Source organism: Sorex araneus, chromosome 3 (genome assembly GCF_027595985.1).
Source record: "Sorex araneus isolate mSorAra2 chromosome 3, mSorAra2.pri, whole genome shotgun sequence".
Taxonomy (NCBI): domain Eukaryota; kingdom Metazoa; phylum Chordata; class Mammalia; order Eulipotyphla; family Soricidae; genus Sorex; species Sorex araneus.
The window spans coordinates 116,419,918-116,435,921 of record NC_073304.1 but is presented as its reverse complement, the minus strand read 5'-3'; the positions used below and the strand labels follow the sequence as shown (position 1 = coordinate 116,435,921).

Below are 16,004 nucleotides of genomic sequence, written 5' to 3'. Positions count from 1 at the left end.
GCCATTTTCCAGGAATAAGGTTTTAAGACCATACCTCTGGTCTTACAGTGAAGTCCAGCTGTGCTTCCATTAAAACTAAGGCTCATGCCTTGCAAGTGGCAGACGTGCTGTGGTATCGCGCACAACCCAGTCCCTGAGTGTCACTGGGGTATCCTTGGTAGTCCCCAGCCCCACAGTGCTGGATCAGAACATGCCCTCAGCACCTCCTGCCACTCCCAGCCTCTGGCATTGAGCCTCAGGCCAGGCTGGTGGAGGGGCCTCCAGGTTCCTTATGCACCGCTTGGAAATGACATTCCCCCACCCCCATCCCAATAGATTAATCTGTCTTCATCAGTAAACCTTCTCGCTTTTTAAGCAGATCATAGTTGTCTAAATGAGGCAGATGTTACCGTAGGTACAAAAATCATATGTACTCATACACATATACCTTGTGTGTGTGTGTATATATATATATGTATATATGTATGATTGAGCGGCAGCTATTGGACTTTTAAAGTTCTCTCTGTGTATTAGTTTTTAGTTAGGGATGGAAGATGAGGCGGTTGGGACTATACCTGACAGTGCTCAGGGGCTACTTCTGGCTCTGTTCTTAGGTATCACTCCTAGCAGGTGACCATAGTGTGCTGGGGAATGAGCCTTAGGCTTCTTCTGTAAGAAAAGTATGCCCTCATTCTTTTGAGCTCTCTCTTGCATATTAATCTTTAATTTATCCTCTATGCCTACTTACTGCTTTAAAAAGAAAATCTTTAAAAGCCATGACCAAGTAGTTTTTTCTAGTTATGGATTTATTTACTAATAATTTGTGATGGCAAGGATCAAACCCTAGGACCCCGCACATGAAAAGCTTGCACCCCACCACAGAGTCATAACTGAGTCATAGGCCCTGGTTATCTCTCAAAACAGTGTAACACCCCCCAGCACAAGAAAGCCCACACGAAATGAAACACCAAAACGACTGTAGCATACTTAGGAGGTCAGAGTAATGGAATCATTCAGAGTAAATTCAAGAGCCAACTGTATTCCATTCATCTGCCTTAGTGGCACTTAGCCATTCTGGCCCTCTGCTTCCTCCTTAGACAGCTAGGTAATGGCAGCACCTACCCCTTGGACTCTGGGAACTGAGCAAGAGAGTACAAGTAATGGATATAGGCTAGCACAGGTTCTATCCCAGCTGTGGTAAGTGTGCGGTTAACATCAGCCTTTGCTGTTTTTTGGCTTCTTTGATATTACTGCCATTAATTGATGCAAGTAATGCAAATTGTTATCACTGCCAATGATGATTGCTTGATAGATGGAGAGAGGAAATGTTTCATTCTGCAGGATCAGAGTTGGGTAATGATTCTTCCTCCTCCATCAAGGTATTAACTGATTAGCCTTAGGTGGGTCTACACTTCCTGGACCTGACAGGGAAGGAAGAGCTTGGCAATAAAATCTCAAAGTCTTCTTGAAAAGTGTATTCTGAGTCTTTTGGAAGGCCTTCACGGATTCATTAAGATTCTTTCCCCTGCCCATGGTATCATGAACAGTGAATAAAGGTCATGGGAACATTATCTGTAGGTTTTGTTTAATACATTTCAGTATCACTATCTCCCTGCTTTATCTTGGTAAGGTAGTGCCTCACTCATCAGTTCTGACTCAGCTATTGGTTGGGTTTTCTCACGAGGCTTATTCTGAATGAATTATTCTTTTGTGTAATTGCCTGATCAGTGCAAGTGGTACTGCTTGTCTAAGGTTTACCCTTTGTGAGTCTTAAGGTGGTCTTTTAACGATATTCTTTACTGTTTCACTTCTTGAGTATCTATTTGTCTGGATGCCTAGACAGATTAAAGATGTACTTGAACGTGAGAAGAAAAGTTCCCTTCATATATTTTTTTTTCTTTTTACCACTGATGATACACTTCCTGCAGTTGGTAAGGAATTTGAGATCATTATCTCACAGATCATAACTCCAAGGGCTCCTTTGCAGGGTCTAGGGTATAAAGGTGTAATTCTAAACAGGTAGATATTAGATTTTCTGATGTAATCAATCTCCCTTTGTCTGTACCAAATGGAAGACCTGCCAGAGAAGAGGTTTGTTTTCTTTTTGAGGTCACTGAAAGCGTTTTTCCCCCTCCCTGAAGTTCCTCGTTTTTCCAGGTTGCATGGAAAGAGTGTTGTTTTCTCTTTCCAAAAATCACTGTTCTCTTTTAAACAAGTAATAAAAACTGAGGATATTCTATTTTATTTATTTTTTTGGTGTGGGGGGCCTCACCTGGCACTGCTGGGGTTTGCTCCAGGCAGTGGCCCTGGGATGGTGGCAGGGGTCGGCCCCTCGAGGCAGCGTGAGCTCGTGCCCTCTCTTCCGAGCCCTCTCCCCGCCCAGCCTGCCACTTCCAAGGCTCACACAGCTTGAGTCGTTTTTTGAGGGTTTTTCCCCCTCCCTCTGTACGCAGAGAGAGAGCCAGAGGCGTTGGGGTCCGGGCCAGGGCTGCAGTCCCAGTCCAGGAGTCAGTATGCCCCTTCCTTGGGCCAGAGGATGGCCTGGATTATTCCTCTGCACCCTGCAGTGCATCGGCTCTCGTGTTGGGGTTCGTATAGTCTCCCCTGGAGTGTCCTGGGCCCGTCTGGATTGAGATATTTTAGGTTTTAAACAAACACCAAACACCAAGCTTTGTTCCCTAAGTTTAGGGAGATGCATTTTAGACATCTGCTTGATCTGGTAGAGGAGTGGACTGTCCTGTCTTAGTCCTTTAGGAGAGAAGGAACAAAGTCCCGCCTGTCACGTGGAAGAGCCTTGTCTCAGTGAGGGCGGAAAGGCGACAGCGGCTCCCTCTAACCGTGGTTCTTGGTGTCATCGGGGAGTCCAGTTTCTTTCCTTCAGCTGGGTCACCCTCAGTGATGCCGTGGGGACAAAGGCCTCCCAGGTGATGCTGGGCCCTGCCATTTGGGTCCAATGTTCCCATGTACCGGACCTCGTGCTGGATCAAACGCAGAGTCTCGCCCATTCTAGCCAGGGACTGCTCTCTCCGACTCCTCCCTCCGCTCCAGCTTATTTTTCCCTTCCCTCTCTCACTCTCTTTTTCTTCCCCTCGCCCCCCTTCCTCTCCCTCTTTCTCTCTCCCTCCCCCACTCTCTCTCCCTCTCTGTCTCTTTCTCTCTCCCTCCCCCTCTCTCTCCTCTCCCCACCCCTTTCTCTCTTTTGCTTGCTCGCTTTCTTTTCCTTCCTTCCCTGTAGGTTTTTTCTTTCTTTTTCCTTCCTTCTCTCTGCAGATATTTTGTTTTTTGTTGTTGTTGTTGTTGTTTGGGGCCACACCCACCGTGCTTACCATTTTCAGGATTACCTTTTTTTTTAAAAATTTTTGTTTTTGGACTACGTCTGGCTGTGCCCAGTGCTTGCTCCTAACTGCACTGAGGAAGTACTTCTCGCAGTGCTCCAGGGGCCATATGGGACACTGGGAATTGAACCCCAAGGGCTCTGCCCACTGTACGACCCCTCTGCCCCTCCTTGACCAGTTTCTGACACGGGACTAACCATGTGCTCGGCCTTCACCCACCTTATGAAAATTCCTCTCTCTTGCTCACAGAACTCCATTGAGTTTAGGATTGAGCTGGGACTGTAATGACCAAAGGAATCCCCAAGGAGAGATGTTTCTATGGGACAGAATACCTCTAGCTGCATGAGCACAGGAAAAGGAAAGTTAGACGGTCATCAGCCCGTGAGGAGGAGCCTTTTCAAACACGTTTCCCACATGCGCCTATAGGGTTTCAGTGGCCTCTGTCTGAAGGGCTGTTTGTGTGATACCACATTTAGATCCGCGTAGATTTCCTAGGTATGAGTGAGAAACACGCCTCTCCGCTTCCTCAGAAAGCGAAGCCAGTGGGAAATGTCTCTGTTTCAAGAAGGCCAAGTGCTGCGAATGAGCAGTCTTTTCTCTTTGTCCTTTCTTCTTTCTGCTAAAAGGTTTTTTAAAAGACAGTTTGACTTTGCAGGTAATAAAAATGTGAGGTGGGAGGCACGGTACACAGTACCCCAAAGATGTTCCACTTCTCCTCACTGCTGGCGGGCTGTGCCAGTTCCCATTATCTGTGCAGCATGGGGGGTGACGCCTGCACCCCGTGCAAACACGCTGTTGTAAGGATCTTATGATAAAGATCTGAGGATTGTTTGTAACCACAAAACGTTGCACAGATGAGAAGGCTGGTATGGACGGAGAAGCTATCACATAGTTGCCATGTCTAGAGAAGTCATAGTTGGGCCTCGGAAGCGAGTTTCCTTGACTTTCATGGATCAGCCTACTTTGAAATTAACACTGTTATATTCTCTTTGCCTCATTAAGACCAAATTATCTTTAATTAGCCTCACATAAGTATTAGATATTATACCAAGTGAAATTTTGTGTCTGCTGTTCAGATTGCTGGGTGGTTAAATCTTACTTACAGATGAGGAGTGTGCATATGTGTTTTCAAATTAGCAAATCTAAGATAAGTGTACAGTTCAAAATTACAGCATCATTCTAAGTGGAAGCGTATTGGGAGCAGAGAAAGGAAAAGGCTGCTGTGATATTACTGCGAATGTGATGGGGAAGATCCCCTTTCACAGAAAAGGGAGCCAGAACATGGACCTACACCTTCTCCGGGTGTCTCTCTTAGTGTGGTACCCTGGGGCCTTCTGTTCCCAGACGAAGCTGGTAAGAGCAGTAGGATTACTAATTTCATTGGTCTGGGGCCTCACCCAATGGTGCTCAGGGCTTATTCCTGGCTCTGCACCCAGTGATCACTCCTGGCAGTGCTCAGGGGACCCTATGTGGTGCCAGGGATTGAACTGGGGCCAGATGCATGCAAGGCAAGTGCCTTAGCTCCTGCACTATAGACCCCAGGATTGCAATTGTTTTTGATTTGGGACCACACCTAATCGTGCTCAGGGCTTACTCCTGGTTCTGTGCTCAGAAATCACTTCTGGGATGCCAGGATTTTTTTTTTTTAATTGAATCACCATGAGAACAGTTACAAAGCTTTCAGGTTTAAGTCTCAGTCATATAATGATAAAACACCCATCCCTTCACCAGTGCATATGTTCCACCACCAAGAACCCCAGTATACCTCCCTCCCCCATCCCCAACCCTGCCAGTGTGGCAGATGATTTTCACTTTACTCTCTCTTTACTTTAATTACATTCAGTGTTTGGACAGAAAACCCACTATTATTATTTATGAACTGGAGCAATATCACATTTGCCTTGCGTGCGGCCAACCCAGGTTCGAGTCCTCTGTCCTTCTTGGAGAGCCTGGCAAACTACTAAGAGTATCCCGCCCGCACGGTAGAGCCTGGCAAATTACCGTGGCGTGTTTGATATGCCAAAAACAGTAACAACAAGTCTCACAATGGAGACATTACTGGTGCCCGCTCGAGCAGATCGTTGAACAACGGGGTGACAGTGCTACCTATTTAATATATAGGGATTGCTGAACCTTACTCTAAGAGATTCTGATTCATTCCATTCTGATTCATTATTTGGAATTTCCCCCCAACAATCAGACCTGCTGAAAAGGCATTATTTGATAATTTGTTTTCTATTGCTGGAATGAAGAATATATGATTTTGGATTTCTGGGCAGGTTGGGAGGAAGACCTTTGCCTAGAAAAGAAAGATAATCCAAGGAGAGGGCGAGCCCTACCCTGTCACAAACCCAAACAAGCAGTGGAAACCTTCTGGCCTCTCCTTTGCTAAAATTCTTCTGGCTGGTGTCATCTTTATTGCAAGGTCTCATGCTCACTTCTCAGTCTTTCTTAAAACCCAGTTCCTCAGTTCGTACCCAGGACTCCTCTCAACGCCTATGACCCGTTGTGAGCCCGTTCTACTGGCGTCTGTGATAATATGTTTGACATGTTTTCTCTCCCGTTTCCCACAGCCTTTGTTAGCTCCTTGGCTTCTCTCCATTCCCTAAGGTTTCTGCAGGCTTTGTCCTTGGCTCCGAGTTTCTTCTTTTGTTTCCTAACTCGCCCCAGCCTCAGCCTTACATCTAGAGCTCTCCGCTTGGGCACCCCATTGTTTCCTCAGATCCTTAACATCATCCTTGCACCATTCCCTTCACCCCAAAGCAACAAGTTGAACATGGAAATCTCCGCAAACAGCATGCTGCTTCTCTTCGCAGGTGACCCATTTTAACAAGTGGCACTCACTGATCACAGGCTATCCTCTCTGCGGTCCTCTTGGGCTAAGGAAGCAGCAGCAATGCATTTATCTGACACTGTAAATATGTCCTCAGACCCCCAGTAACCTTAGTCAGGTCTCTTATTACAAGCCTCACCCTGACCCTATTTCCTCTCATCCATTTTTCATATTGCAGCCTAAGTTAATTCTAAAAATTGTAATTGGGATGAGAGGTAGTCCAGGAGGTTAGGTACTTGCCTTGCCTGCTGCCTATCCCAGTTGGAATCCCTACCACTACTTATGGCCCATCAGCATTGCCAAGGGGTGCAGTCCTGAGCACAGCACCAGGAATATGCCCAAGGTGTGGCTTCTAATTCTAACCCCAAATAAAACTGTAATTAGTGACTACCAGTTGCCCACAGGAAAATATTAAAATTCTTTTTTTTTTTTTTGGGGGGTTTTTGGGTCACACCTGGCGATGCACAGGGGTTACTCCTGGTTCTGCACTCAGGAATTACTCTTGGCGGTGCTCAGGGGACCATATGGGATGCTGGGATTTGAACCCAGGTCGGCCGCGTGCAAGGCAAACGCCCTACCCGCTATGCTATCACTCCAGCCCCCTATTAAAATTCTTTGGCCCTAAAAACTCTTCTGGATTGGGCTCCTATGAGTCAAGGATCGGCAGTATTAGTGGCCTTTCTTCGTCTGCACATGAGTCAATTCTGAACTTCCTTCCTCTCCCGGTGCATCACATCCTTCTCTCCCTTTGTGCTTGTCCCTCCTCTGGTTCCATCCATCCTATTTATCCTTTGGGTCTTTTCTTTAGGAATGACTTCCTCTCCTCTCTGTGTCACCCCACCATCATACGTTCATGTCTCTGGCCTGCTACCAGGACACTTTCAGCATTAGTAGCGTGTGTCCATTGTCTCATGTCAGGTGCCCAGTCCAAGGAGCCCAGTTTTTAAGTCTTGATTAGTTTTTCAGTATTTGTTGCAAATTGCCACTTATTTAGACTGAAAACTATACAGACTTGTTGCCTTACCATTCCATAGGTAAGAAGCCTGACTTGGGTTTCACCGTAAGATAAGCGATCAGAGTAGAGTTCCTTTTAGGAGACTCCAGAATGGAGTGTCCACTTCCTTCCCACCTGTGCTGTTGACAGAGTCCTTTTCCTTGTCTTCATAGATGGAAGGTCCTATATTCTAGGTATCTCCCAAGGTGAACTCATTCCTTACTTCTAGAAACCAACACATTCCTTGGCTTGTGGCCCCGCTTCCTGCATTTTAAAACTGAATAAACAGGGCCAGGGGTGGGGGTTGCTTTCTCCTGCTTCAATCCTCTCCTCCCTCCCCTTTTTTGTTTCAACTCACTAAGTCTGCTAGAAAGTATTCTGGACTATATGTACTTGTGATTAGACTGGTCCTACTCAACACTCCATGATAATTTCCCCATCTCAAGATCTGTTCCTTTTGCAATGCCTCTAATATTTTTATAAGTAATATGGTTTTAGGCCGGAGTGAAGATGTACCTTATTGTGTTTATTATAAAACCTGTGTTTTCCTCCTCTCTCTCTCTCTCTCTCTACCCTACTCTTCTCCCCTTCCTATCCGCCCCCCCACACACAGTACTTTTTTTTATAATTTTATTGAATCACTGTGAGATAGTTACAAGCTTCCATGTTTGGGTTACAATCACACAATGATCAAACACCAATCCCTCCACCAGTGCACATTCCCCACCACCAATATCCCTGGTATATGCCCCCACTTTTCCCACCCTCCCCCTGCCTCTATGGCAGATATTCCCCATACTCTCTCTACTTTGGGGCATTATGGTTTGCAACACAGACACTGAGGGGTCATCATGTTTGGTCCATTAGCTACTTTCAGCATGCATCTCCCATCCGACTGATTCTTCCAGCCCTCGTTTTCTTCCTTCTCTCCCCCCGCTCATGAAGCGGTCTTCCAGCTATGGGGCAATCCTCCTGGCCCTTGTATCTACTGTCCTTGAGTGTCAGCCTCAGGTGATGTTATTCTATACTCCACAAACACACATACAATACTTAGTCAAAAATTATTTCTGCTAGTTTGTGGTCTCATCAGTACTCACCCTTTATTTTTGCCAGATAAAACCACCACAAAGTATTAGTGCTTGATATGTTTTTGTAATGGGAATGAATGAGTGAACAACTGTACATTATGCTCTCAGATTGAATAAATTATAAACCACTAAAGCAAACTCCAGAATGACACGAGACTCTCTAGGACTGTGTCAGCAGAGAGCGCTGTTATGAAAGGGGATTGTTGAGTTTGTGTCACAGCTCTCTGGGAGGTTCGGAGTAGATTAGCAATCGCATTGTTTGCTTTATCTGGTGAAGGTAGATTGTATAGAAGTGTGTGGTAGATTGTTTAGACTCAGTTACAGTCTTTTGTGTTATTTTAAAGTTGGCCATGAGAAAAATAAAATGGAAATATTTCTTCATCCCTCAACACCCTTTACAGAATCATAGAAATTTAGAGCTGGAAGGGATCTGTGGCCAATTCTCTTGAGCTAAATAAAGGCAAGATTGGTGCATACAGGAAAGCGCAGCTGGAGATGGAGAGTTTGATAGGTAGCCTAAATGGTAGTTGTTGAGATATGATACTGCTTGAAGTTAGAAAAAGCCATAAGAGGCAAAACATTCCTTGAAAGTGGCTCACACCCATTAATTTTAAAAAAATACATAATTATGAAGAAGTATTTTTCATAGGCTATCTCCAGATATTAAGCTATCGTATGTGAATTACCTGAGTTATTGACTATTAGGTGACAAAGTATAAAAGCAGGTTCTGATGTAGAGAAAAATTTCACGTATGAAATTGAGGTCATATGTGCTAGTGATATATGACTTACAGGAAGTAATAAAAAGAGGGAGGGGAAAAGAGAAGTAAATGGTGTACTTTTAAACTGATGGGACCCATTTTAAGAGTGGAATTTAAATTCCTGGTTTTTTTTTTTTTTTTGAACCAACTTGAGTTTTTACTTCCCTCAGTATATAAGGGGGCAAAACCCCAGATCAAAGTCTACCAGCATGCGCCCCCCTCTCCCCCGGTCTGCTTCTCATAGCCCACTTTGGAGCTGTCTTTGTTGCTATTTCTGAGCAGAAAGAGGTGATTGATACCATTTTTACCTATTCTCACTGGAATGAGAGAAGCCCTTGTGAAAGAATCATGTCACAGGTTAAATGCATCTGCTTGGCCTGCTCTCCCCCTGAGGTCGGAATCCTAGCACAACATTTTATTTTCTCAACATCTTAAACACAGATGTTTAGATTTCTCGCCACTTCCCCCCCCCCCCGCCCCAACTCAGGAATCGGGTGCTTTTATTAACGGTATTGATGATTGATTTTGAATGTTTTTACTTCAAAAAGCCAAATCTCCTGGTGGGTGGAATTTTATGAAGCACCTGTTAAGCTTTAAGGAGGAGAGGACCCTTTTGGCAGCCACCCAAAATACATATTTAAACAATGAGCCTGCCAAAGTCAGGAAATTATAAAACAGTTTTGAAATTGCAGAATCTGCTCTTTTTATTGCCCCTCAGGTTTCGCGTGCAGCTTGGCTATAAGTTCCTTCACATGGGATTTGCTAATGTTCTTACTATTTTAAGATCCGATTTAGAAGAAAATAAAATCAAGTTTGGCGATCTCAGGTTTATGTGTTAAAAGCCCATCCGAATTTTAAACAGAGCTGCCTGCTGGAGGGGCAGTCACCCTTCCCGGGCTTCCTGGAGGGTCCTGTGGGGGTGGCCTAGCCCCTCGGGGTGTTCATGCTCCTCTGTGAAGTAAGGGCTGTGGGATAGAGAGTGTTGGCCCGAGCCGGGTAAAGGAGGACTGCTCTGGAAAACGGGATACCTGCTGAGGGGATGCTTCTTGACATGGAACACTTGACCTCCATCTTTCAGCTTTTTAACTCTCCAACATCCTGTTTCAGCTCCTGTTTGCAGATTTCAAATTCAGGGATCCTGGAGCAAGATGGCAATAAGCAATAGCGTCTTCTTGTATCTGTCCAAAAAAGTGGATGTTCTTTGTGTGCTAGTGGATCTTTATTTATTGAATTTTGGCATTTATAGTTGTGTTAGGTCAAATAGCCCCATGGGGGGGGGACCTAGTTTCTCCCCCACTCCAGAAGGGAGGGCAAGGTAAAGGCCATGTCTGCACTCAGGGCTGACTCCTGGCTCTTGGCTCAGGGATCACTCCTGGCAGACTTTCAAAGTGAACTTTGTGGTGCTGGGGACCAAACCTAGGTTGCCGCGTGCAAGGCAAGTACCTTACCCATCGTGCCATCTTTCCAGTTCTATAGCTCACCATTGTTTGAGGTCTAGTGATCTCATTGCACGTGGAGAATGGGAGTCATGTGAACTTTGGATCCTTCCGCACTCCAGCCCCCCACCCCTACTGCCCCAGAGTCCAGCAGGTTGATGAGGATGCTGAGAGCCTGGCATTCAACACTGGCCTAGAAATTAGACTATCACCTGAGCATACATTTCCTTTTAAAATTCTCAAAGACTTGTGATAGGAATGAATAGACATTCCCCAAATTTCTGTAAACCCTTTGTAGAGCTATGTTGTTCTGTATGGGGTCAGAGGGCAGGAAAGTGCGATTTAGATTCTCTGCTCTGTTTTCAAGTTCTTAGGGGATTTTTTCCGGGGGCATGGGGATGGGGGCGGTGGCACCATCACGTAATTGATGAAATATTAGGGAATGGGAAATTTAAAAATCAAAGGCACCAGTCCCATAAAGCAATTTGCTCTTTATTCTTACAGGACACCCATCCTGTCTGAAATTTTGTCCTGAATTAACAACAAATGTAAAGGCCTTAAGGTGGCAGTGCATCGAATGCAAGACATGCAGTGCCTGTAGAATCCAAGGCAAAAATGCAGTAAGTACCACTCTATAGCCCATTGCCAGGTAAACTGACTGTTCTGGGTGCTAAGGTTTTTTTTTTTTTTTTTTGTAGACTGTTGCTATTTTCTTGATAAAGTTTTAAATGCACATGTTGTCAACAGGGGTCATGGTACCCCTTCCTATCATATTGTTGATAACTAGGTAACTAAGAAGTTGTGGCCTTTTGCAGTTGAGTTGCAGTCTCAATCCATTTCTACTGTGTTACGTTACAGGATAATATGCTTTTTTGTGACTCCTGTGATAGAGGATTCCACATGGAGTGCTGTGACCCCCCACTTTCCAGAATGCCAAAAGGTGAACTTTAAAAGCATATTTAAAATGTGTTTTATTACAGACTCATTAGCCTTGTCTGCTGTCTAATGGCTCAGGGGTTCTTTCAGCATTTTTATTTTTTTGTTCCTCCCAACTTCCGTATAGGAGTGTAAAAGCATTTATTTTGAGGGTTAAAGTATATAGTAAGGACTCTAAATCAGACATGGGGAATTGAAAAAAGACCTGGTTTCATGTGCTATAAGTTTAGAACACTTGGCACTCTGTGCAGGAGTCAGAAACTGACCTGTTCGTGACGGGGATGACGATGTGTCTCACCTGTGGCAGAGTCTACCCCCATTCACTGGCCACTAGCCGCTCTTTTGAGCATCTGTGCTATTGTGCATGGACATATCCGTGTGGAATGTGACTTTTCTTCTCCCTCATCTCAGTTAGCCTACCTCAGTCTTTGTGTTATCATCTTACAAAACAAGCCGTATAAAATAAAAGATAACATAACTCTACCTCTTAATAGATGCCACGTCATTAAGTATTCCACACCTTTAAGTCTTTTGCTAACATAAGGATTGTGTGTAGTGGAGTGCAGTCCCCTGGGGTATAACAGGGCCCCGACACATGTTGTTGGTAGTTTTCAGTGTTGGATCGAGTCCTCTAGGAGGAATGTGCATGCTTCAGGTCGCCGCTCTCCCACTCCTGTTGCCTTACATTACAGCTTGCTTCACCCGCATAGCTTGTACCTGGGTGGTTCCTGTCAGTAGTTGATTTTGCAGCCCGATGCATAAGCAAACCATCGTTTATCTAATCCTCTGGTAGGCGTTACAAATGTTGCCAAAATTTTCCATCCACAATCATTTCCTCGGGGTACAGTCCTAGAGGAAGAATTGCTGGATCTAAGACCTGTGTTCATGAAAGGCTGTATCCGTTTGCAGACGACCCCCAGTGCACGAGAATACCTGCGTCCCTGCCTGACATGTACTCACCCAAGCTCACCATCACCATGGGATATAAATTACTCTCAGTAGTATCGATTTGATAGAATGTAGTGTGACTTTAGATTTTAAACTATTTGATAAATAGGAAAAAAACTATTGAGTGAGGCTAGTGAGAATGAATGTTTTTATGTTTAATTACCGGCTGCTATCTTTGTCAAGTGGCTGAGTTTTGTTTTGTTTTGTTTTTAGCCCATTAAACATTTTTCTATTGGGGCTTTTATCTTTTTCTTACTGATTTGCAAAAGGTCTTTATGTTTTCATATAGTCAAATCCAAGAGTCTTTTTCCTTATGGGTTTAGTCTTTTAAATGTCAGCCACGCTTAGATCATATGTTTTCCCCCTGGTCCATATAGCATGTAATTTTGTCATAACATTCCTTTGCTTATGATTTTTGTAAAATTGAGGGAGCAAAATTCCTTTCCAAATCGATAATGTTTTGTTTTATCACCATTTGCTGAATCACTTCACTTCATCCCCCCCCTCCACTCCCAATTTGAATTTTGGTCCTCTTGATCTACTTTTTTAATAGGTTTTGATTGTTGTGATCATCTTGCCCATCGACACATATCCCTGTGCCAGATGTTGAGTTTTAATTACCTTACCTCTGTAGTGTTGACAATTTTAACTTCAAAAAAATTAGATTTTGTGTCGATCATTTTTTTTAATGTTGAACATATCCAGAATGATATGTTGAAACTGAGTCCCTTCACCCCTCAGAAGTCCAAACTGAATAACTTGCTGATGTCTTCTCCAAATTCACAGAGAACGGAATATCTGACAGACTTGGGTTTACACACGTGGTTATGTGTTGGAGGGAGGCTTGGTGGCACGTTGGGAGGTGGAGAGTCTGGGTTCTGATAGGGACAGCCCTCTGCTCCTGCAGCTGCCATGGGGGAAAGTGTCACCTGTGGTGGCTGCCCAAGGAAGCCGACAGAAGGCAGGCTTCCCTTTGGGGCGTGCTCTGCACCCATGTGTCTGTGGGCAGCTCACTGGCACTGCCATTTCTATTTCAGCTCTCGCCTAGAATGCAACATTAAAATATTTTTCTCATATATATATTAATTCAGGGATGTGGATTTGCCAAGTCTGCAGACCAAAGAAAAAGGGAAGAAAACTACTTCATGAGAAAGCTGCACAAATAAAACGACGATATGCAAAACCCATTGGACGACCGAAAAATAAATTAAAGCAACGATTGTTGTAGGTTGAGATCTTATCAAAAGAAATCTTTATCGTTGTGCTTTAAAATCTATAGGTTGCTGGTAATTCCCTTAGAGTCCATTACACTTTTTTTTAGCATATTTTTTATGAACCTCGGGGATGAGGTTGTTTTGCGTTAAGCTGTGGACAGTTTTTTGGAGGATAATTTTTTTTTTTTTTATTGCAGTTGGCATTTTGGTGTCTTGTACTGGCAGTATCTGTGATTCTAAGTGACATTTTCTAAGCAGCAGGATGGAAGCCTCTATAAGAATTGGAAGCATAACTCAGCCTGCTTTATTACTAGCTAAGGTTTCTAAGAACTTAATTATATGGCTATTTTAATGGAATTTTATAAACGAGGGGTTTGTCCCTGTCCACAGCGAATCCTTTTTGTCACTGACAGTAACAGTGTGGAAAAGGGCTTCTCTTTTCTGGTGCTAGTTTAGTATTACAGCTCTTTAAGATCCCTTTTATGAAATAGAAGCTTCTGAAGGAACCTGCAAGTGACTCTCCCCGAGTTTTCCTGCAAAGCTAGATAGAGCCATTTGGTATGTGCACGTATTGCAACTATATACGGAAACAGAACATTTTTTCAGTAGCCTTCAGATCTACTATGATAACCCCATTTCCTCTACCTCGCGGCCAGATGGTTGCCAAGCTCGGTAGAACATTTAGTGGTAGTTTTTTGAAGAAGTAGAGAAAAGCTAAAAGTGACAAAAATGTATTAAGGCATATACATAAATTCAACTGCAACATTAAGCAAAGTTTCTCCAGTGAAAATGAGTAAAATGACATACTTGCAGAGATCTGTCATTGACACTGCTACCCTTGATGAGGCTTAATTAGTAGGGGTTACTGGGCTTGGAAGTACTCTGCAGAGGCCAGGAACAAACCTTAGGCATTCTCCTTACTTCCCCCTGATGCTGTCTGAAGTAACTTGGTGATAATAATAACTGATCTCAGAAACAGGCTCCTCCTACACATTTATTGCCCAAAGGAGAAATTCAAAAAGGCATGCTTCTTTCTGTGAAACATTATAAAAACCTTTTAACTCATGGACATTTTAAAGTGGAATTTTTGTTAATTTCTGGGGGCAAATCTGAAACATATTTATGAATAACATCTTTCATATTAGCATCATTTGAAGTAGTGATTATATATTTTTGCATTGGTCCTGTGTAAACATTGTTCTCAAAATGGGACTGTATCCTCAGGGTCCAATTAAAATATCAAATTAGAATATAAACTTTCTAAACAAAGGACACAGCTGAAAATTGCATCTGGCACCAGTCCTAACTTTTTGTTTGTCCAAAATTGTCCTTTGAGCTTAGGAATTTTTAAGACAGTCTAGGGAGTTTTCCTTTTTCCATGCTTTATAAGCATCTTATACTTTCTGGGCAATCGATTCCAGATAGACGCCAACATGCTGCGCTCTGATGTGAAACATTTCAGTCAGGTTGTCTATTGGGGACTCTGACTGTGACACTTGGAATGTCCAGTGTTGGACTGAATTGGTTGATGGTGGTCAGGCGAAGCTCCTGGTCTTTGGGGTCCCTGTGGCGAGACATAGAGCTTGCCTCGCTGAGCCCTGCACAGCTTTCCTGAGCTGACAGCCGAAAGCATGCACTAAATCTTTCTGAGCAAGAGGACCACTGAAATGAGTCCTACTCTTTTGTAATTAAGATTATTTTTTTTGTAATTCAATATCATACCATTTTTCAGGCTTCCATTTCTTCATGATTAGCCTCCGTCTGAATTGCTCATTTTTAACGTGCATTCTTGGGCCCCCGCACTGCCATAATTCACATGCTGATGTTTCTGTTTTACCAAACTTTGCTGCAAACAGGGACCAAGCCCCAGCCTCTGGCGAAGGCAGATGGCTGCTGTGTGAGCGGAGTGGCCTCTACTCTCTGTTCCCACGCTGCTGTAGGGGCCAAACCAGCATCTAGTGACTGAAATAGCTGTCAGAACCAGTGTTTAAAGAGTCTGACACCAAGTGTCTGATGATGACCATGGTCAGTGTGTGCTTTCACCAGACTCTCCTTGTCATGTCCGACCCGCTGTAGCTTTTCTTTAATCATTTCTTCAGTTTTTTTTTTTAATTTTTGCTCTCATTGTCCCTTTTTCCAGCAGTATTTTATGCTATACTTGTTTTATGCTATAATTGTCTCCTCTTCTTAGAAAATGTTATTGGTTATCTTATTCAAAGCACAAACTAATGAGAGGAAGAGGCTATCATGCAATAATTTTTTTTAAAAAGTACTAATTTATACATCCTAATTCTGTGTACATAATTTTCAAATTGGATTAAAAGTGCTTCTAACTAGGAGAATAGATAAGCTAGCCTTTTTATTTTTATTTTTCTTACCCATTCCTACATAGTACTTTATGACTTATTTACTTTAATACCTCAAAAAAAAAAGGAGGGGGTGGCTTTTCAGGAAATCATAATTACTTGTGAATTGATACA

General features: G+C 43.5%; 1 protein-coding gene across 7 annotated transcripts in view; it reads left to right on the top strand.

Annotated features, from left to right (window-relative positions):
- KAT6B (lysine acetyltransferase 6B) overlaps positions 1–16,004 on the top strand; it is a 205,613-nt gene that overhangs the window by 139,190 nt on the left and 50,419 nt on the right. For 6 of the 7 annotated variants that reach the window (XM_055130258.1, XM_055130256.1, XM_055130257.1 and 3 more), the window contains 3 exons: positions 10,931–11,046; positions 11,285–11,366; positions 13,402–13,534. In XM_055130258.1, coding sequence (XP_054986233.1) covers positions 10,931–11,046; positions 11,285–11,366; positions 13,402–13,534 — 331 coding nt within the window. The remainder of the gene's footprint in view (positions 1–10,930; positions 11,047–11,284; positions 11,367–13,401; positions 13,535–16,004) is intronic. The other variant, XM_055130260.1, reaches the window with a different exon arrangement.